Source organism: Lagenorhynchus albirostris, chromosome 3 (assembly GCF_949774975.1).
Source record: "Lagenorhynchus albirostris chromosome 3, mLagAlb1.1, whole genome shotgun sequence".
NCBI classification, from domain to species: Eukaryota; Metazoa; Chordata; class Mammalia; order Artiodactyla; family Delphinidae; genus Lagenorhynchus; species Lagenorhynchus albirostris.
This window is the reverse complement of record NC_083097.1, coordinates 153,461,856-153,483,331: the sequence shown is the minus strand read 5'-3', so window position 1 is coordinate 153,483,331 and position 21,476 is coordinate 153,461,856. Positions and strand designations below refer to the sequence as shown.

Sequence of the window (21,476 nt, the reverse complement as noted above, 5' to 3'; positions counted from 1 at the left end):
GGGAACTCTCGAAGCTGAAGGGTCAGGATTTGAGTTCGGGGGTGGGCCGGGCTGCGCACCTCCGCAGAAGGGCTGGGGAGGGTGACGCTCTTGCAGGCTCGGGCTCGGGAATGGACCCCCAAGGCGCATGCTGGGCTGGGGGTGAAGGCTCCTTGGGAAGCGCCGCCCTGCCCTGCCCTCAGGCCCTGCCTGCCTCACCCTGCACTGACAGGTACTTCTTGTGGCAGTGCTTGTCGTGGCTGCGCCGGTCCTGCACCTCGCACACGTAGTCGCCTTCATGTTCTGGTGCCACGCTGGGGATGGCCAGGCTGAGCGTGGCGTGGCGCACCCCGGGCGCCGCCTCCTCCAGACTGGCGGCCAGCGGCGTGGCGAATAGGTGCACGTTCTTGCAGTCGAGCAGCAGTGGGTTCCCGTGAGCGTCATGCAACGTGGACAGGTTGAGGCGGTACCAGCGCAAATGCTGATAAGTGTAATTGTCAGCCCGGCAGCTCAGGCGCACGGCCTGTCCCTCTAGAGGATCTTCTGATGGCTCCGATTCTATGCTGAAGCCATCGGGGATGGCTGGGGAGGGAGGAGGAACTACTATGAAGCTGTGTCACAGTGTTGGCTCACTTACCCCCCTGCCCAGGGGCTCTCTCTTCCTTTTTCATTGGCCTTTGGACTCACTCAGCTCTCAACTAAGGGTGTACATCACATGTATCTGGGGCAGGGACACCACCCTGGAGCCCTCTTTTCCCTCTCACTTGCAAGAGACCAGCTCTCTGAAGTCATTTCCACCAGGGTCTCCTCTGGCCTTGCCTCCTTCTAGCTTTTTCCTAGACAAGCCCCAACTGGCTGCTGCCCCTACCTCTCCCAGGATCCCAGATCATCATTGAGTTCCTTGCTACCAGGCTCAGCAGGGGCCTAAGTCCCCATTCTCCCTCACTGCTGACCACACTCCCCACCACTGTCCTCTCCTTGAAACAATCTGGTTTCATTAGCTTTTGGCAATGCCTCCCAATTTCCTTTTGTCCCTCTGGCCATTCATTGTCAAGCTCCTACGGGCTCCTCTCCCCTCAAAGTGTTCTCTTTGGATCCATCTTTCTTCCACATGCCCTCGTCTACACCTCTGGGCCCAGTGACTGTCCTTCCATGATCTTTTTAGCTTTTCTGAGGTCACTAACAAGTTTGAAAATCTGAGGAAACTATGGACCTTCCCCCCAGGGCAAAATGCACATAGGAACCAGCTGCTGTGCAGGATCCAGGGCTTAGGAAGAGGGTGGGAGGGAAGTGGAGTTAGGCGGAGCTGTGGGGAACAAGAGGGCACCCGTAGGGGAGGCACTCCAGGTCTGGGGGCAGACGGTGCCAATCCATCCTAGTGGATTACCACCCCAGTCCATATGCCTATGACCTCCAACTCTATCCCTCCTGCCCAGACCCAGGGGCCCAGTGGACACTGGATATCTCTCCTGGGTGCCTCAAGGTCACCAGAACTCAATGGGCCCCAATCTAGGCATATCATCTTCTCCCAGGCCTGTTCTCCTCCTGTGCCCACCTGGCTCCTGACCTCCATCCAGGCCTGCCCAAGTCACTCACTGGTCACGTAGAAGTAGATGAGCCGCTCATCCTGGCCCACTTTGTTGAAGACCACGCACTTGTACATGGCAGACACATTGGCGTCCTGGATCACCAGCTTGCTCACCGTCTGGACAGGACATGTGTCAGGCATAAGGATCCCTTTTCTGCATGAGTTCCCCTACCCCAACCTCCTTTTCTGCATGGAGGTTGCTGTGCCCACCAGAGTAATGGGGAAAACTGAGGCTCTGAGCTGGAGATGACCAAAGCTCAGAGACAGTACCAGGAATGGTGAGGCAGGGAAAAGGTGGTGAGACCCTTGGGCAGCAGCAAGAGGTGGCTCCCCAGAAAACCCAATGAACAGCACTATGGACAGTTGGCCTCAACTGTGGCTGAGGTCAGAGGGCAGCATTAGGCAGGACCAGAGAGACCTCTGGCTGTGGATGGGCTCAGGCTATGGCCATATCGAGGAGGGGACAGGGGCCTGGTAGCACTGGGATGGTCCAAGCCAGAGTTAGGATTCATGCTCTGGTCACATCAAGGGTCAGCCTGTGGTCCAAGGGGAGAAGCTGGTCACTGTGTGAGATCCTTGTGATGTGCCCATGAATGCCCCAGGGCTTTTGTGATGTGCCCACAAGTGCCCTGGGTAGTGGCAAGGGGAGGGGCTGGGTTCCAGGGCTCCAGAAGGACTCTGGCCTGGAGGAGTAGGAAGCTTGGAAGCAGAGGAGGAGAGAGGGCCATAGGCCCTGCCTACCATCCAAAGACCCCACCCCCCAACCCCAAGCCGGGCACTTCCTGGCCAGCCTGGAACAGGAAGAGGCTCTGGAGGTGTGTAGGAAAACAGGAAGTGACTGTAGGAAGTGGGTGCCTTTGTTCAGTCCTTCCCCTGCCTGGCCTTTTCTAGGCATTGCCCCCAGCCTGAGCCAGCAGCTCAGCAGCCTTTGGTAAGGATGGAGCCGGCCCCCAGCCCCAACCCTCCTAGCCCTGGGTGGCTTGGGCCCATGGCCTTGAATCTCAGCTTCCCTGTCTGGGAAGCAGTTGGAGGTTTGGCCCCCACAGTCTACATGCAGGCAGGGAAACTGATGCCCAGAGACACTGCAGAAAGGTTACTGACTCTCAGCTACTATCGCAAGAGTTCTGCAAGCCCAGTGGAAACCTAGAAGGCCAGGAGAGGGCCCCACCCCGCCTCCTTTCTTCTTCTCCCCCAGCCACTCAGTGGCCTGGTTGGCCCATACCTTATTTTTGCCCTCCACAAACTCAGTCCAGGTGTCCAAGCTCTCAATGGGGTTCACAGCATCCTGCATGGTCACCTCCCTCCAGTCCTGGCACTGTGGCATTTGGTCTCGCTGCTGCCGCCGCTGGCTGCAAAAGACAAGAAGGGGCAAGGGCAGGTCAGGGATACAGGCAGAGAGGGCCCACACTGGGGGTAGGGTCAAGCTTTTCTCCTACTCGGATTCATCTCACATCATGGTGGGTAAGGCTGGCCCTTGGGCTGAAGTGAGGTGGGGAGGCTTTGTTTCTGGGACACTGTTCAGGGCCTGGCGACCCATCCTGCATGAGCTGCCAGACACAGCCTTCCCCAGTAAGCCAGGACCTGCGCCTGCAGAGCACCACAAGCCCGTGGCTCTGCGGTTATCCTCTAGTCTGCTGTGCCTCCTGCTTCTACCTGCATGTGTCCCTTCCTGCAAAGTCCACCCAGATCTCCTAGGGCAGCAAAGTCACCAATCCTGTTACAGGAAGCCCTCTCCCTCCCTACCCCTTCTAGAGCTGCAGCCCCTCCCTGGGCTGGCTGTGCATCCCAGCACCTTTGGTCTCCTGCTGGGATGGGAGTCTGGGGGGAAGGGGTGGCCCAAGGGAGGCTCTTGTCTGTCCCTAATGGAGCAGAGTTGGCCCCAGGGTTCTGTAATCATGCAGAGCATAACGGTAGAGCTTAAGAGGGAAGCACATTTGGAGGTGCCAGGGACCTGCAACCTCGTGGTCTAGAAGAATCTCTTATGAGCCTTGAATGTTGTGGACTGGCCACCCTGACTGAACCTTCCTAACTGATCATGCCAGGGCCACAGCCCCTTTGCCGGTATAAGCCACCCTGTCTCCCTTGGGTTCCCAGCTCCCAGCCCGTGACCCTGCACCCTGCCCATTAGGATCTCTTGCTAAAAGGCAAATGTGACTAGTTACTCCCCTGCTCAACACCATTCACTGGTTCTCTAGTGCCTTCCAGACCACTGACCACCTTGGCCCCTCCATTCCAGGTCCTTGTTTGTCCAAGTTTTCTCTGTTCTCCCAGACTGTCCTGTTGGCGCCCAGTCAGGTAGGGCAGTGTGGCCCAGCAGTGGGGCAAGATCTGCTGCTTATTTTGCCATGACCTTAGGAAAGGTACATCCCTTCTCTGACCTTACTTTTCTCCTCTCTAAGGGGTCATGGTGAGCGCTGCACAGATGAGCTGATGAGCATTGGACATACTTAGTGTGCCTTGGGGCTTGGTACAAGTCTCACAAAACTAGCCTAGGTCTGCCTGTTTCGTGAGAGGTGTCCTCCCTGGTGCCCAGAGGTCCTCTCCAGATATGTAATTGTGTGTCAGGAGGGCTTTGCTTTCAAGGGAGGTGGGTGGGCTGGACCATCCCCAGTGTCCAGCCCGGCCTGACTGATATAAGTGAGCCTTGCTCAGGCGAGGTGAGGTCAGGGATTAGCTACAATCCCTGAATCGCGATAGGGTTCGGGTTTAGAGCAGGGGTCTGGGGAGGGCTGTGGACAGTAAGTGGGGGTTATGACTGAGGTTGGAGATTGGGCTGGGAAGTAAGGGGAGACAGGGTGGAGCCACACTCACAGGCTGCGCTGAGTGAAGGTCTTGCAGGGCGTCCACGGCCGCCAGTGCCACTGGATGCTGAGAGGAGGGGGCACTCCATAGGCAGTACAGGTGAGGGCCTGGCGACTATGGCGGGAGTAGATGCTGGGGGAGGAGGCTTCCTTCTCGTGGATGTGGGGAGGCACTGGGGACACAGGCAGACAGCCAATCAGTCAGCCTCCCCCACCACACCCGCCTATCCACCATCTCCTCTCCTGTCCTGCCCACACATACCATTTACCACCAGCTCCAGGCTGATGTTGCGCCTCAGGCCGGCCGCGGAGTTCCACAGGGCGAGGGTGTAGATGCCCGCACTGGCTTCCGTCACCTCCTTGAGCACCAGAACGTGTGGACTATGGCGCCCCGACACTGCCTTTCTGTCCTTGTACCTGGACCAGGAAGGGAGTTCAGGGGGCTTTGCGGACCCCACCCTGGCCCTGTCCTGGCACTCCTTCCATGAAGCACCCCAGCCCCTACAACTGAGATATACTGTCAGGAGGCAGGAGTGGCCAGGAGCAAGAGGCCCCTCCTGCACCAGACCAGGCTGCTGGGAAGAGTAGTAGGGGTGTGGGCTGCGGCAGCTGACTCTGGACTGGGGAACAGATGGCCTAAAGGCTATGGGGATGGTCTCCAGGCTCAACCTACCGGGTCTCACAACACCTATAGGCTCAGGGACAACTGCAGTCCCCAGGGGGCCTTGTCTGTCTCTCATAGGCTTCACCAGTGTGTGCTGTGAAGGGGTGGAGGTGCAGTCCCCAAGGGGCACAGCTCCTTACCACATGGGGGTCCAGGAGCCCTGACCCTGGCTCTGCCCTTTTTGGAGCTCTCCAGATATGGGGACTTCTTGTTGCCCTGCCCCCTCCCCAGGGCTATGCAACTCACTGTCCTGCCTTGCTTGGATGCTAGACACCTGCAAGTCTCCCTCTCTCCTATATTCATATCACCCACTCGTCAGAGAAGCTGTGTGAACCGGGAGCTGGCCCTCGGGCCTGTGCCTGCCCATCTGCATGCTAGTGTTCACACGTATGTCTGTTAACTGTCCGTCTCCCCTACTGAGCTGTACAGGGACTGTCCCCTCACTGCCATATCCCCTACACGTAGAGCAGCGCCCAGCACAAGTAGGTGCTCGACGCACATGTGAATGAATAAATAAACTCACATCCCAAAGGAGACTCCTCCCCAGTACTGTAGGCAGTGCTCCTGCAACCCAAGCTCTGGACTCTGCCTGGAAGCTGCCCTCCCTTAGGCAGGTGCCTTACCCTGGTTTACTAAGCCAGAGAATCACTAGGAGAAGCACAGCCCTCAGGGCAGAGAGTAACAGTGAGGGGGATGCGGGGGTCTGACCCTCAGCTGCAACACCACAGTCCAGTCAGAAGAGACGTGACTTGCCAAGAGTCACACAACAGGGCAGAGCAGGACCAAGGCTGTGAGGCCTGCTGGTCTCTGGTGCAGAATCCTGGTTGCCACCTGCCCCATTTGTGATCCTAGGTGAACTGCTTCACTGACCCAAGCCCCTGTGTCCTCATCTGAAAACCAGGGAAACCAAATGAACCTTCTTGCAGGTGTCGTCAGGCCTACCCAAGATATGGCCTTTAGGGTCAGCCCGATGCCGGCCACACAGAGGCTGCTTTGGGAACCAGGACCAGCCTGTCACTCTGTCCACTAGATATCCATCCATTCACTTACTCATAATCATCACACGATTACCTGGAAGAGTTGGCCCCTGTGGAGCTATGGTCACCGTTAGTGCCCTGGGGCAGGTGTCTCTGTGAACAGTGGGCCCAGCTGAGCACTTCTTGGAGGAAGGTATTGGCCAAGTGAGAAAAGAAAGGCCAGATGTGGTGGGAATGGTGAGAGGCAGTCAGCTGCCAGAGGATCAGGCCTGGGCCAGATCTCTGATGCAACAGAGCTGGCCACCCTCCTAGACAGGGTCAGTACTACTGGCCTTGAAGGGCAGGGTACTGTGCCCTAGGCGTCTCCAAGAGACTGCACCTGTGAGGGAGGCTCCAGACTGCATCAGCGCCCTTCTGGACCCTGTCTCAAGGGTCCCGGTCCTGCACCAGATGCCCCTGATGGACCCCAAAGCCTGTGGCCTCAGAGGTAGTGCCACAGAAGGCGCAGGCCCAGGGCATCTGGGGGCTCTCCCAGGAGAAGCCTGTTTCCAGCCTATGGCCAATGAAGTGGGATGCTGGCTGAGAATGTCTGGGCTTCTGCTTGCCCAGCTCCAGGCTTTCAGCAAATGTCATCCTGCCTGGTGGGAGGTGCTCCTGGCTGGGAAGGCAAGGCTCCTCTGGCCAACTGTGAAAGAATGGAGCAGACTCCTCCCAGGAGGCTCAGGGCTTGGGCAGGAATGCCATTCCCCTTTCCTGGCCTGTTTTCCTCATGTGTACGATAAGGGTCAGGCTAGAGTGTGACCTCCCAGGGTCAGGCCAAGTGGACTGCTCAGATGGCCGAAGGGTGCATGGTGGGGTGCTATGCCTTCCTGAGCTCTCTGGGAGCTCTCTGGGAGTGCCCGGTGAGGGTGAAGCCACCAGTGAGGGACCCCTCACTGACACTTGGCATACCCTGCAAGGGAGACCATACTCTCAGGTCACACACCAGAACTGGGGATCTGGAGCCTGAAGGCCTTCCGGAAGTTCTAGCCCACTGCCACACACATCAGCCCAGGGCCCAGCACCATAATAATTTGTGAAACCCCTGTGACATCTCCAAAATTCTGGTTAGAAGGATCCTGGGTGTGGCAACCTGTTTGGAGAGGGGCCTAGGAAACCTGAAGTCATCCCTCTATGACACCCTCCAGCAGGGGCCCTCAGAGAGGCTGAGCGGGTGCAGGAAACAGTTAGATAAAGCCCTATGCTGTGCCCACACACACCCACACATAACAGGAGACCGGTATTTACACTCTTTCACAGTTTAGCGGCAATTCAGGCCAACCTTTCCTCTAGCCAAAATATCGCATTATGTGCATATTCCTTAGAATCTTCATAAGGGTTCCCTGCCCAGGGTGCAGGCTCTGATAGTGGGGACAGTTCCCCATCCAAGTCTCAAGGAGTAGGCCGTGGTGGGGAGAATGCTGCCCTTCCCTCCCTGTGGTTCTTTTCTGCATTGGACCTGGTGGGTAGTGAGGGGCAGGAGCGAGGGAGGTACCATTGGAACTCCGGCGGGGGGTATGCTGCCAGCTTCACGGGCAGTTTCACCAGCTCGTCTCCTGCCGTGGCCTCCAGGATGGGACCCTTGAGCCACTCGACGCTGATGAAGGGCTTTTCTGCCAGACGGGAGGCATCAGGGTAAAGCTGGGTCCAGCATCGCTGACCCACCACCACCCAGGGATTCACAGCCACCCCCAGTGGCCAGATGCCCTGCTTTCTGTGGTGTGGGAACCAGGCAGTCCGTCCACTCACGGCCCTCCCTTCCCTCTGGCTGGACGCCACACTGCTCAGGTGCACCATGACCTATGACCCTGGGCCCACACTGCACAAGAACCCTTGTTCCCCAGGCTTGACAACTGACCTAGCCCAGGCCATGCTGGGCACAATGACCTGACAGGCCGTACCATGCACAATGACCTCAGTGCTCTCCTGGAATTGCTGGATGCCATTGTTGGCCAGACACACATATGGGCCCAAGTCGTGCTGGCTGACGTTGTGGATGGTGAGGATGCTGGAGAGCTCTGTGTGAGTCTGCTGGGATCGCCGCTCCGGCACCCACTTACCCCGCTCTGCCTGCCCAGGACCAGGGGAAGCATAGGGTCAGAGCAGGCTGGCTCTGAGAGAACTAACCCCCATAGGCACATACCCCAGCCCAGCCAGCAATAGCTCCAGAAGCCTTGGACCCAGACCCAGAGTTTTCCTCAGGATAGGAAAACTTCTGTATCAGACAGGGGCTCCTGGGGCAGGACTGAGCCTGCACCTCTTCTACACAGAGGTAAGTGTGTGCCTGACCAGGGTGAGTGTGGGTAGTGATGGGGATTCCTGGGGATGATTCAGTCACAGCCCCTGGCAGGGCTGCTGACCTCACCTGCTTCCCTGGATAGTCCCAGTCGAAGGTGACACCCGAATTGAACTCAGCCCACACAGTGCAGTTCAGGACCAGCTTTTCCCCAACCAGCAGCTCCAGTGATTTCTTGGGGAACAGCTGGATGTCATAGAGCTCATTTCCTGGTGACACACACACAGTAACCCCCATGTCCCTCATAGGACAACGTGCACAGAGTACAGGGCACCCACTGAGACCAGCCAAACCATGGCACCTACAGCTTCATTACTGTGAAATGGGGGGTCCCTGTCCTCTTCCTGCAGTTCTCCTCCCAAGACATGGGGAGTGGTTGCTGGGTGAGGGCCCTACAGCCCTAGGCAGCCCCTACCTGTGATATGCACGAGGAAGGGGTTGGATAGGAAGGCCTGGCCACCCCAAGTGGTCTCACACTGCAGGTACAGGGCATCGCGCAGCAGGGGAGTGGGCACACGCATGCCCCGGCGGTCGTCCCACACCACTTCCTGCCCATCAGGCCACAGTGCTGAGCTTTGCTGTAGAGACATGGTGGCTGTCAGCGCCCAGCTGCCCCCTTCCTCTTGGCCAGAGAAGCAGCAGTTTTCCCAGGGACAGGACTGGAGGGCCAGATCCAGGGTGGGTGTTGGCGTGGGGTTGTACCGAGCGCAGCGTGACGTTGAGGCCGGGGATGGACACCAGGCAGGGCACCCACATGGAGTCCTTCCTGTTGACCAGCAGTGTGTCCGGCTTGTTGATGAATGGCTGCTCCAAGTCTGAGGAGAGGGGGCATGTTGTGGGAGGGGAAGGCGGGGCTCAGGGGGTCTCTGCCCAGGTCTGAGGCTGCAGGGCAGCCCCATGGGGTTCAAAGGCTGGGGGTGGGGGTGCAGGTGCCAGCCACCCCTCCAGGACCCAGGACCCTGCCTGTGGCTCCTGAGTGGCCGCATGGGTGAGTGCTGGACCCCTCTCACCTCTCACAAATACGTAGGTGCTGGCTGCAGTGGTGCCCTCAATGCGAGCCTTGATATACTTGTAGTAGCAGCGGTAGCTGCCCGTGTCATTGGCGTGGGCCTGCTGCAGCAGCAGAACCTTGCAGTAGGGCCGGGCATCTGTGCCCTCACAGTCTCGCACGATCCCCATGTCCTCGCCGTCCTTCTCCCCTGTGACTGGTGCATCCTGAGCCCCTGGCCAGGCCCACTCCAGGGGGTGCTGCCCCCTGGCAGAGGATGCAGGACATCAAGAGGGGCCCAGGCTGCAGCCCTGGGGGACAGTCCCTGTGGAACCTCCTCAGGAGCCAAGCCTGGCCCATAGCTTATCTCACCCAGAGGTCAGGGCAGACCAGCGTTTGGGCACATACCATGAACCTGGGGCAGGGTGCTCCCTGAGACCCTTGGGGCCTCTGCCTGGCTCCTGGGCCTGCATGTGGCAGGCTGTCCTGCAGAGAAGCCTGAGCCTCAGATTATAGCTGGGGCTGCAGGGAAGATAACAGGTCTGGGGTCTGTGTGGGTGGGCCTGGGGCCAGTGAAGGGTGGCTGAGGGTGGGTGCAGGCAACCTGGGGTCCATGCAGGATGACCTGAGCATGGGCATGGGGTGGCCTGGGGTCAGTGTGGGGTGACCCAAGGGTGGATGCAGGGTGACTGATCTGTGGTCCATATGAAATTAAGAGGGGTGGGTATGGGTGAAATGGGGGTGGGTGCAGGGTGCCTGTGTCTGCAGAGCAGGGGATGGTCTATGCCTCCAGGCACCTACAACTCAAGCTACTTGGAAGCAACCCTAAGCCTCGAGGCCTCTGCCCTGGGGAGAGGCTGCCTTCTGGGTGCTCCGCCACCATCTGCTTGGCCTTCTGTAGTCTCCTTGGCCTGCCAGGTAGGAGGGACCCAGTCCCCTGCCCTCCTGGCTGAGGGCTGAATACCTGCAGGAGATGGACAGGCTGTCACTGGAGTCGATGACGTGTGTCTCCTCCGTGATGTTCAGGGTTGGGGGGGTCATGGAGTAGCCACTCGCCAGGCCTGGGGTGGGAGATAGGGTTAGCATGGGACTGGGTCATGAGTTCACATGATGACATCCATCCGGTGCTGATGGGCCCCTCCCCGGGCAGGGGCTGCCTAGGCTCTCAGCCCTGAGCAGTACCTATAAGGCCCCAAGACAACTGGTAACCTCCACCTCAGGTTGCCCCCTGGCTGCAGACTGGGCCCAGCCCCAAGTGAGCCCTGATTGAGCCCTGGACTGAACCTCTAGCCCCGCATGAGCAGAGCTGTCAACATGAAGTCAATAGGGGAGACCACAGGCCTCATCCTACATTGGGTGAGGCCTGGAGCACATCTCCTCGGCATTGTGACCCCCACATTTCTGCCTGAAGGCTCCTCCCCCCAGATGCACAGCTACTGTTTGTGAGGGAGACCTGCACAGTGCAGACTGCCAAACATGCACAGAACTCAGGCCTCGGTTTCTCCCTGGAATTCTGCCTGTGACCTCGCCCTCTCCCATGTCCCATGGAGTCCAGCTCACATGTCCTTGGTTCCATCAGTTTCTCTTCACCCCCAAGGCGCCCTCTGGCTGCCCCAGCTCTCCTCTCCCTGCTCTCCCTGCCTCAGCCCCCCATTCCTCCAAAAGGGCTAATCCCCAAACAGGTAACTGCCTCGCCTGGTTAAACACCGTCCTGTGGCCCTCCAGGACCTTGGCCCTGCTGCCCACGCAGCTCCTTACTCCCCATCCTCCTCCCAGCAGGATAGTGTGTGTAGTGTTTGCATGTGTGTGTGCACATGCACGCGTATGTGTTGTCTCTGTGTGTGCATAGATCTGTGTTTATAGGACTGATATGTGAGTGTTGTGTGTGACTTTGTGTGTGTGACTTTGTGTGTGTGTCATTGACATGTCTGCGTGTGCACGCATGTGAATTTGTGTGTGTGTGTGTGATCCTGGGGGAGGGTGGGAGCAGGCCCCAGGGGAGGTCTGGACCTGGAACTCTAGCAGATGCATCCTGCCAGGACCATCCTGAGACAACAGGAAGAGAGGACTGTGTGGCCGGAGGCCCAGGGCTGCGTCCTGTCCCTCCCCCAAGTCCCTGTCCTCCTGGGGGGCACAGCCCACTATCCTGCCCCAGCCCCCAGTCCTACAGGTTCAGCTCCTCTGCCCTTTCCAGCCCAGCTCCCTGAGGCTTGGGGTCTTGCCCTGGCAGCTAATTGTGGGAGGCAGAGGCTGGGGGAATCCCCACCATACTTGGTTCTACACCACCCTGACCCCAAGCTGCCCTAGGAAGAGGCACCAGGACGGCACACTCTGTACCCCAAGGTCTCATTTCAGCATCACCTGGACAAGTTGGCTGCCAGGGCCTGGCTGGCCTCTCCCTCTGTGCCTCCTGCTGGCCAAACTTTTCTAGGTACCCCACCACCGTAGGTCAGAGGCAGAAGGCCCTCATCCAGCATCTAATCCCACTAGTATCTAGTACAGCCAGGGAAACTGATACCCTCCAGCTGGACTACACCACAGCCCTAAGAAGGCAGCCCTTCATCAAGCCGGATGCTGTGAACACTGAAGTCTCTCCTTAACTCGAATCCAGTGCACCCACTCCTGGCACTCAGGACAGTGGCCCCACCCTGGGGCCCCGAGATGGGAAAGTAGCCCTGGGCTCTGCCACCAGGTCCACTCCTCCCCAGGGTGGTACCAGCCCCCGCATCACATCTCCCCACCATGTACCCCCAGGGCTGCTGGGGTGTAGGAGCCCCACAGTGGGTAGGCTCTGCTCTGGTGTTGAGGGGCCAGGAAGGAATCCGAGGCGGACACCACTAAGATGGGCTTTGAAAGAGAAGTAGGATTTTCCAGGCAGTGGAAAGTGAATAAAGCCATGCCAGGCAAACTGGCCTCTGAGCTACATAAGTGGGGGGAGAGGGGAATGATGGACTTGGGTTTGGACTTGTGAGGGGATGAAAGAACTGGCTGTCCCTGTGGACCAGTCAGGAGTCAGGCCTGAGGCTGGCATGTGGGCACCAGAGGAGAGGTGCAGCGGCCAGGACCCACCTGCCCTGGGTTATGTATGCCTGCATGGTGAGGCCTGCAGCATTGCCCTGGGGCCCCTGGGGAGGCCAAGCAAGGGTCCCCTTCTCTGGGGTGCTCCTCCAGGGCACACACCTGGCACCCTGGCAACAGAGCTATGGCATTTGTCAGCCCAGCTTCCTCGTGCAACTCCTCTTTGCTTCTAAGATAAAGTGGGGGACCCCAGCCCTCTCCCTTCTGCCTACTCCCCTTCTCTCCAGCTTCAACTCCTGACACATCTGAGAGGAACAGACCTCTCACCATTGTCCCAAAGTGCCAGGTTTTTCATATCTTGAAGTCTCTGTCTGCTAATTTTTTTTGCCCTGGACATTTGTACTTCCTTCCCTCCTGTGGAGCTCCCTCTTTAGGGTCTAGTTCATGAGTCCCTTCTCTATGGGGCAGTCACTGTTACTCAGGCAGTGTTGGCCTCCTAGGCTCATGGTGTTAGAACACTTATTGGACTGAACTGTGGTTTTCTTGTCACATCCGAACAGAGGCTGTATGTTATTCATCTTTCTAACCTTAATACAAAAGAGGTGCACACCAAAGATTGAGGGTATGGATAGAAGGATGGTAGGATGGAAGATGGATGATCAGGTGAATAAATGGATGGATATGTGGGACGGTGGGTGGGTTGAGTGGATGGATGGGGGATGGAGCCTATAGGAGTTTCCTCCCTAGAGGCCACCATACCACCAAAGGAAGCATCTCCATCAGTGTGCTAAACGGGAAGATCCATAGTGTTTGCCAACCATTTCACCCATCTGAGAGAGCCTTTCCTTTGTTGCCACGTGCCCTGAATTTCCCCAGTGCTTCTCTTTCTTCAGTCACTTCCACTGGACCCTGTGTGATCAGTAGTCTTCACTGCAGACATCACTGTCCTCCTCCATCCTTCCTGCCTTAACTGAAACCTGGCTTTCTGAGGACACCACTGCCCCTGGGGTGATTATTGCTCCCATTGCACACATCAGAGAACTCCTTGCAGTCACTTCCCCTTTTCCAGCAGCACCAGCCACTCCCCACTAAAGCTGTCATCAGCTGCTGTCCTGGTCACTTCCCCTCATTCTCTGCTCCGAGCTCTTCAGGCCCCTCCGCCCCAACTCAGGCCATTCCTCATAACTTCGACATCCACACGGGTGAGTCACCAGCACCCTGGCCTTTGCAGTCCTCATCTCCATTGTCCTCCCTCCTCCCTTCAGCCCCTCACTTCCTGGGCATACCCTGGACTTGGTCCCCACCAGAAGCTGTGCCATCACTGAGTGCCTATCTTCTTGCACTTCTCTCCTTGCCTCCTCTGCCTCCTGCCAGGTGCCACTGTCCCACCACTGCTAAGTTCTTCAACCTCATCAAAACTCTGAGGCCAAGGACCCCTCTGCATTGCTACCTCCTCCTGGCCTCACCTCTCTTTTGGCACTGCATGTCCCATGGCCCATCATTCTGAATGCTCCCTTGCCCCTGCTCTCCACCGCAACCCTGCGGCACCCATGTCCCTCAGTGGCTCGGCTTGCAGCACAAAGCCAGAGCCCCATGCTGCTGCCTCCCCTTTCTTTTCCTTTTGGCAGACCCTAAATGACCCCTGGGCTGCAGTTCAGGGTGTTCCCTTCTCTCTCACTCTCAGCACTAATGAAGTAGAGCCATCAGATGGAGACACCTCATCTTCCCACATCTAAATCCCACACCCTTGCCCTAGGCCCTGGAAACTCTCTGACATTCCTGCTCCCAAGGCAAAGCCCTCCATTGAGCTAGGGATCCCAACCCCCCAGATCTGACCACTGTAGATAATTTCTTTCTTTCCTGATTACCAATTTTTCTCTGTGGAATCATCCTGCATCTTATAAACAAACAAAAACTCAATTCCTTGATCCTATATTTCCTTCCTCTTTTCTATTCCCATTCCTAGCAAAAACTCTGCTCGCTGACTCTTTGCTCTCACATTTGCTCATCTTCCCACAGGGTGCAGCCCCCTCCCCTGCTTCATGGAGCCACTGGTCAAGGTATCCTGTGACTTCCATGCTGCTGTGGGAGGCCCTCCAGGGCAGAGAGCAGAGCTGTTCCCTCTTCTGCTAGCTTCTGTGAGCTCACTCTCCCCTCGTCCTCTGTCCCCTCTGTCCAACACCAAGTGCTGCAGCTCCTCACTTTCTCTTCTGTACCAGTCTCTCTCCTAAGCGTCCATATACTTGCGAAATCTCTACCTCTAGCCCAGACCCCTTTGCTCAACTCCAGCCTTAAGTATCCAGCTGCCACTTCACTTGGCCATCCCACAGACACCTTGAGTTCCACATTTCTGTTGCTGAACTGCAGACTCACATCCTCTCCACCCCTGCCAAAGCTATCTCCTTGATAGCTCCCATCTCCCCAGATGGGAGCTCCTGTGGATGCCCACCTCTCCCACCCTGGCCCATTCACCCACCACCAAAGCATCCCAGAGCCAGCCCCCACTCTCCTGCTGGAGCCTAACCAACTGCACTCACCCCCACAGTAGCCCCTGGCCCACTCTTGCCCTCCTCCAATCCTTCACACAGTTGACAGTGATAGTTAACGCAAAGGAGACAAATCATGTTCCTGCTTAAATTTCGTCAGTGACTTTCCACTACACTTTAAAGAAAATCCAAACTTCTGACCGTGGCCTGGCCCCCGCCCCCCCTCCACACCCTCTTGGTCCACTCTCACGTCCTATTCTTGTCCTCCAGCCACCATGGCCTCCAGGCTGTGGGGACCCAAACAGTCCTCTTTTCTACCCCACTCCATGCCTAGCACTGACAGAGAGTCAAGGCTCCATAGATCCTTGTTGAATGAATAAACGAATGGACAGATGGACGAATGGATGGATGGATGGATGAGTGGGTGAATGGAAGGTTGAGTGGATGGATGGATGGGTGGAAATATGGAAGGAAAGATGGTTAGCTGAATGGACAGACGGATGGATGGATGGAAGGATGGAAAGGTGGAAAAAAGAAAGAATGGCTAGATGGAAGGACAGATGGACAGATAGATGGATGGACAGGCAGATGGATAGATGGATGAATGGATGGATGGATGGAAGAATGGGTGGATGGAAGGAGGGATGAATGGCTGACTGGTTGGCCTAACAAACCTCTGAGGTCTTTCTTTGGGTTGGAGCTTTGTCAAACCTTGTTGTTCCTTTGGAAAAGATGTTTCTGGTTTTAAAGGCCAGGCTCCCTGGTGGCCATCTGTACAGGCTGCTCAGCAGCTGGGGCAGATTCAGGCCTAGTTTGCCATGCCCAGAGGCTCCGTGCTGCCCAGCCCCCACCTGAAACCCCAAAGAAGGCGCATCCTTCCTGCCTGGCTGTTGTCTGTCCCCGCTGTCCTTCCCTTCCCGAAGCAGGAAGCACTGTCATCCTGGCTTCTGCCGCACTCCCCCTGCCTTCCTGTTCCTGACCCAGGAACTGGCTTCTTCCTTCCCCTGGCCAGCAGCCCTGGCCCCCTAGCCTGAGCAGAGCAATCCGGGCAGGCGCCAGGCCGAGGTCAGGGAGGCCAGAGAGCATACCTCCTCTTCTCTGTGCTGTCAGCAGCCTTGGGCAGTGGGACCCTGGGGTCAGCCACAGGCGCTGGCTGTGGAAGCAGCACACCAGGATCCTGGGTGAGGGGCAGGCAGGAGGGGTGGGAAGTCCTGTGGGTTAGGCACTGAACCACAGCCCAGCAGTCACTGCCTCATTTGATCCTCACGTAGCCTGGGAGGGAGGGAGGGATCACGAGTCCAGTCAGCAATGAGGAAACTGAGGCTCCAGGCTCCACATCAGTGATAACCAGCAGCTGTGCAGGAGCCCAAGTCTGACCAAGTCCAGGCCCATCCCTGCCTGGGACTCAGCCCTCACATCTCTCCATCTCCTTCTCTCCCACTGCCACCCCGAGTGCCAGTCTCCCTACCTCTCTGCTCCCTAGCAGTCTCCTTCCTGGCCTCCAATTTGTTGCTCAGCCCAGCGGACACCTTCACTGGCTCCTTGTGGCCCTCTGGAGCTGTGAATGCCCTTGGCCCAGCCTCCAGGGTGATGCCCTGCCCAACAGGCCCCCCCTTCTAACCAGCTTCACCTCCCAATTCTTCTGCCACACAGTCAAGACACCAGCCACACCCAGTATCCACCTGCTGAGCACACCAGGCCCTCACCCACCACATGGGGAAGGTTTGTACCTTTGTGTGGCTCCTGGGGGCCAGGATGTCATTGGCCCATGGCTCTGTCATCAGGTTCAGCACAACCAACCCAGGGATGATGTCAGGATGGTGTGTAAGCTCAGGGGTGCCCCTACATACTCTGGCAGAGTGTAGCAGTAGTGGTTTTTGCATTTGCAATTCCTTATTTCAAGGAAATGTCATGGTCACCTGGTGGGTGACAGGTGCTGTACTGCAGTCCTGCTAGTCTGGTCCACACTCTCCTTAGCATCTGTGCCCTGGAGGACAGAGGCAGCCAGGGCCAGGCCCATGGCTGCAGATTGAAGGCAAGCTGAGGGGAAAGCACTGGGGGCAGGTGAGGCCAGGTTGGGGTCTCCATGCATCAGTCCCAGGGGTGGGCCGAGTTGGAGAGCCGGCTCTAAGGCCCTCTCCCTTCATTCTTGGGGCCAGGCTTGTGCATAGACCTTGGAAGAAGGCTCAGGGGTGTTCTGTCTTGGAGTCCCCCCACCACCACCTGGATGGCAGCCTCTGTGCCTCCAGAGGTCAAGGGTGAGGTCAATAGTCCATCAGTCCTCCTACCTCCCACCCTGCAGGGCTGAGATGGGAGGGGCTGTACGGAGAGAGAGTGCCCGAAGCCCCGTGAGCCCAGCTGCACACCCTACAATGTCATTCTGACTATGACCTCAGGCAAGTCACTTCCCCTGCTCCAAACTTATGAAATGAGAATTGTCCCCAAGATTATTGGGGGCCACAGACCACCATAATACCACACTAAGAACCATTGTAAGGATAAACTGTTGCTGGCTCAGGCACACTGAGACCTTCACTGTCACTGTCTGTCCACTGTTTTGTATGTCACAGCAGTTGCATCTCACTGTGACTCTGTGCTTTGGTCAAAGTGCCAAGGTGGGGGACGGTCAGAGAAAGCCTTGCCAGTGGGAGGGAGTGCTCCTGTGAGTTGAAATAGGCTTTGTAGACTGAACAGGAGCTTGCTGGCCCAAGAGGAGGGCACAGAGGGCAGAGGGACATGTGCAAAGACCAGAGTGCAGGTAACCTTGGACTGTCAGGTAGGTGGAACAGATGGAGCATGGTGTGGAGGAATGAGGCCCCAGAGAAAGGCCCCGGGTTACAGGCCCAGCCTTAGGCTCTTGGTGGCTCATTTAACTGGAGCTGCTCAAGGTGCGCTCCTTCCTCCTGGAGGTGGCACAACCCCAGGGCTTCAAGCCTACCTCTGAGCCCCCCACCCTCCCTGGCAGCTCTCCTGAGCTCCAGCCCCAGAGGACTCTGCTTCCCAGATGTCTCCTGCCAGGCGCCCCCAGCCCTCATACCACACCACCCACTGAGGAGAACAATGAGCCAAAGGGCACAGAAGTATCCCCGACCCAGATGAGCAAGTGTTAAAAGTATAGAGGATTCCCAGTGTTGGCAAGGATGTGGACAAACAGGCACTCACAGTAATAAAAAAAAAATGCTCATATACTTTGACCCCCAAATTCTGCTTACCTCAATATACCCTGTTACAACAACAGACAACAAGAGCAAACATTTTCTGTATGCCAGCACAGCCTATGCACTTGTGCATACCACACCCCTCTATTGCCCCCCTGGGTACTATTCTTACCATTTTGCGGATGAGAAAACGAAGGCACAGAGGTTAACTTGCTAGTCAGAGGTTATCTTTGGGGGACAGGATTATGGGAAGCTGCTATTTACTCTATACTTCCTCAGAACCAGCACCAACAGCAGCGTGGCTGGAAGCACCAGGCCTGCCCCTCTCCTCTCCCTGCCACTTGGCAAAGTGCTTTGCACTCGCAGAGCTCAGACGCTTAGCAGTAGATGCCTTCCAGCCCGAGTGCCACCCCTAGACATTCTGGGGCTGCCTTTTCCAGTCCCCTTCTTTGGCACCCCACTGCCTGGCCAGCCTCAAAATCCCTCTTCTGGCTCACCACACCAGTGTCTCCCCACTGGTCCAGGCCTTTCCCAGTGGTCAAAGGAGTCTTCTAGAACACAAATCACTCTTCTGCCTAAAACAATTTCCTGCCTCTCCGCTACTTAGGGATGGAATCTGATCTTCTCAAGGGACTCACCAGTCACTCTCGTCACCTGCCTGGTGCCTGCTCTAGCCCCAGGGTCGCAATTTTAGGTCCCCTCCTGGGGGCTTCTCTGCATGTTTCCACAGCTTCATGCAGCGGCTTGACTCACTGCACTTGACAGTTCCTCAGTGCAAGGATGAGAGCCTTTCCAGGGTGGCATCCCCAGCATGGACTTGACCCTGGATTGTTCTTGACTGGCTTTGAGGATCCAGGGAACAAAGCAACAGCACACAGTGTGTGGGCAGGTGTGGAGGCGAGGGATGGAGGTGCAGATGTCCTGCCCTGAAGTAGGCACATCTGCCAGGGGTAGGCCTGGGGGAAAGCAATGTGTCTAGTGGCATGCTGCTTTTGAAAGCTGTACAGGACATCAAGGTGAAAATGTCCATGAGGTGGTCAGAAATTTAGGACCCCACATGCCCACCTCTCTAGTGCTTTCCCTGGAGAATGTGGACAACACCTGCCATGCCTGCCCCTTCTTGCCCCTCAGCCGCTATGCCATCTGGCACCAGGCACCAGACACTTGTCACTTCCCTCAAAGCTGCTCTAGCATCTAATGAGCCATTTCATTCCTCTGGCCTTAATTTTCTAATCTTTAAAATGGGCACAATAGCCTATGTCACAAGGTTAAAATCTTCACACACGCTAGTGCGAAGAAATTTGATTAACCATTTCACTGGTAGACACTCCAAGTGTGTGTGCGTGTATGTGTGCACATAAGTGCTGCTTCATACAAACGAAACTCCATTTGGTAGAATTCAGAATAGCTTTGAGGATGGTGCTTTAGGTTGGATAAGGATAAGAGCTTCCCCTGAACCTACCTGAAAGCCTAGATTCTGTGCTCCTGGGGCACACAGGGAGTGGGAATGAAGCCCCCCTCCCGCCCTAGTAGACCCCTCCCACTTGGAGCGGCATCACCTTCTGCCTGGAATTCTCAGTAGCCTTCTGCATGTATCTGGAGCAGGAGAAAGGTCATGTGCTGAGGCTGGGGTATGTGATGGGTGCAGGCTAGGTGGATGTCAGGCTACATACGGCTGCCCTTGGGACCCTAGCAGGAGGGCCTGTACTATCAGCCCAAGAGGGGCCGGCGGGGGCGGGTGGCCCGAGGAAGGCTCAGATCTTTGTTTTAGAGTGGTCCTGCTGAAGCAGCCTAGAGGCAATTTTGGGAAGCAGGGAGTGTTGGAGAGGCTGAGTGGGACCGTGGGCTGCCTGAGTACCCTCTGGGGGTGAGATGGGGAGGAAGGGCACCCTGGTAGATGTGGAGCTCCCAGTGCAGCACAGCTGTGGGTGCAGCCAACTGTGCCAGGCAGTTGCCCTGGCCTTTCTGGGATCAGTGCTCTGCTCTGTGGCAGCGGGACGGGTGGTGTTATCAGACAGCCCAGCTGGCTCAGAGGTGGCCCCCCAGCGCTGCTAAATCTGGGCCATGGGCTCCTGCTGCAGGAAGAGGGAAATGCAGGCAGGATGTCCTCTCCTGTGGCTGACAAGTCCTTTCCCATGAACCCATGCTGACCTCGCTGGCCACGTGGCGGGGCTCCCCCACTTGCCACCCTGAAACCTGTGCCTGCTCACTGGGCCACCCACACCCCAGCCAGGCCTCGGGGATGGGGGTGGCCTGGGGCACCAGAGCCAGGCAGCAGCGTGCCTGCTGTCAGCCACACCCAGCCTCAGCGGCAGCCAGCGCCAAAGCCCGCATCTTCCTGCTCCCAGGCTTCTCCCTTTGGCGTGACCGGAAAACCGAGATCCCAGAGGAAGCCAGTGTCTGAAAAGGATCGAAACTCAGGAATCCCTGGCTCCAGCTGGACACGTCGGCTGTGTCTTGCTCAGAGGTCGGTGCAAGGAGTGTGAGAGGCTCTCCGGACCCCTCTCCCTATGCATCCCCCCTCTCTGAGGGTATCTCAGGGCTGTGGGGCACAGGCTAGGCCCTAGTGGAGAGAAATCTACAATGGCGGGGCGGTGGGGGGACACCCAAGCGGCAGCAGGAGGGGTGTAAGCTAGACATGGAGAAGAACTTCCCCTAATGGCTGAGACCCCACTTAATTTCCCTGGGTTCCCCGACTCCCCTCTGCCTCATCACACTCAAGTGCTCCCAACTTTCCTCCTCCCTGCCTTCGACTTGAGGCCCTGCCTCCCTAGTGGAGTGTCTCATCTTTCCCCACATTTCCTCCTCTTCTCAGGGTCCCCATCTGGTAAACAATTTCATGACCTGTTCTGTTGCTTAAGCCAGAGACTGGCACTTGTCCCTTTCTCTCCACCATCCCCTGCTACCTCCTTCCCTGGCTTATCTCCTGGGTTCACCCACAGCCTCCTTGCTGCGGGCTTGCATCTGGTTTTACCCCTCCGGTGATGCCTTCAGGGGAATCTGACCAGGTGACTCCCTGCTCAGACCTCCCCTTTCCAGGTGTGCTGCTGGCTCCTGCCACCTCCACTTGCCTGTCTCCTCCATCTCATCTCTCCGCCCCTAGGAGTCTAGCTTCATCTGATCACCATCTGACTCTTCTGCCTCTGGGCCTTTGAGGGGGTCTTTGCCCTACCTGGAATCCCTTTCCCTGGAGTCTGCAGACCCCTCCAGGAAGCCCCAAGCTAGAAGCAGCCCACAGCCACCAGCTGGGCCCCACTGGGTCACTGAGCACTTTCGCCCCTGGGCTACGATACCATGTTTGTGTTCCTGCTAGTCTGGCGCTCAGGAAACCCCTGCAGGATGTGCTTGGTCCAATCCTCCCTAGACTGCCTAGAGCAGACACTATACCTTTCAACTTGCACAGAACTGCAGTCCCCTTCCCCAGGTTGGGGTGCCACTGCCTGGGGGTCAGGGTGGGGATGGCACAGCAAGGAGCTGGCCAG

At 57.3% G+C, this 21,476-nt stretch overlaps 1 protein-coding gene across 6 annotated transcripts in view; it reads right to left on the bottom strand.

Moving 5' to 3' along the window:
• Positions 1–21,476, bottom strand: part of FLT4 (fms related receptor tyrosine kinase 4) — a 38,461-nt gene that overhangs the window by 14,084 nt on the left and 2,901 nt on the right. For all 6 annotated transcript variants that reach the window (XM_060144380.1, XM_060144381.1, XM_060144383.1 and 3 more), the window contains exons 2-13: positions 10,297–10,393; positions 9,355–9,599; positions 9,047–9,159; positions 8,760–8,922; positions 8,414–8,553; positions 7,950–8,118; positions 7,544–7,661; positions 4,631–4,785; positions 4,379–4,541; positions 2,790–2,916; positions 1,576–1,684; positions 199–561 (exon numbers count right to left, since the gene is read on the bottom strand). In XM_060144380.1, coding sequence (XP_060000363.1) covers positions 199–561; positions 1,576–1,684; positions 2,790–2,916; positions 4,379–4,541; positions 4,631–4,785; positions 7,544–7,661; positions 7,950–8,118; positions 8,414–8,553; positions 8,760–8,922; positions 9,047–9,159; positions 9,355–9,599; positions 10,297–10,393 — 1,962 coding nt within the window. The remainder of the gene's footprint in view (positions 1–198; positions 562–1,575; positions 1,685–2,789; positions 2,917–4,378; positions 4,542–4,630; positions 4,786–7,543; positions 7,662–7,949; positions 8,119–8,413; positions 8,554–8,759; positions 8,923–9,046; positions 9,160–9,354; positions 9,600–10,296; positions 10,394–21,476) is intronic.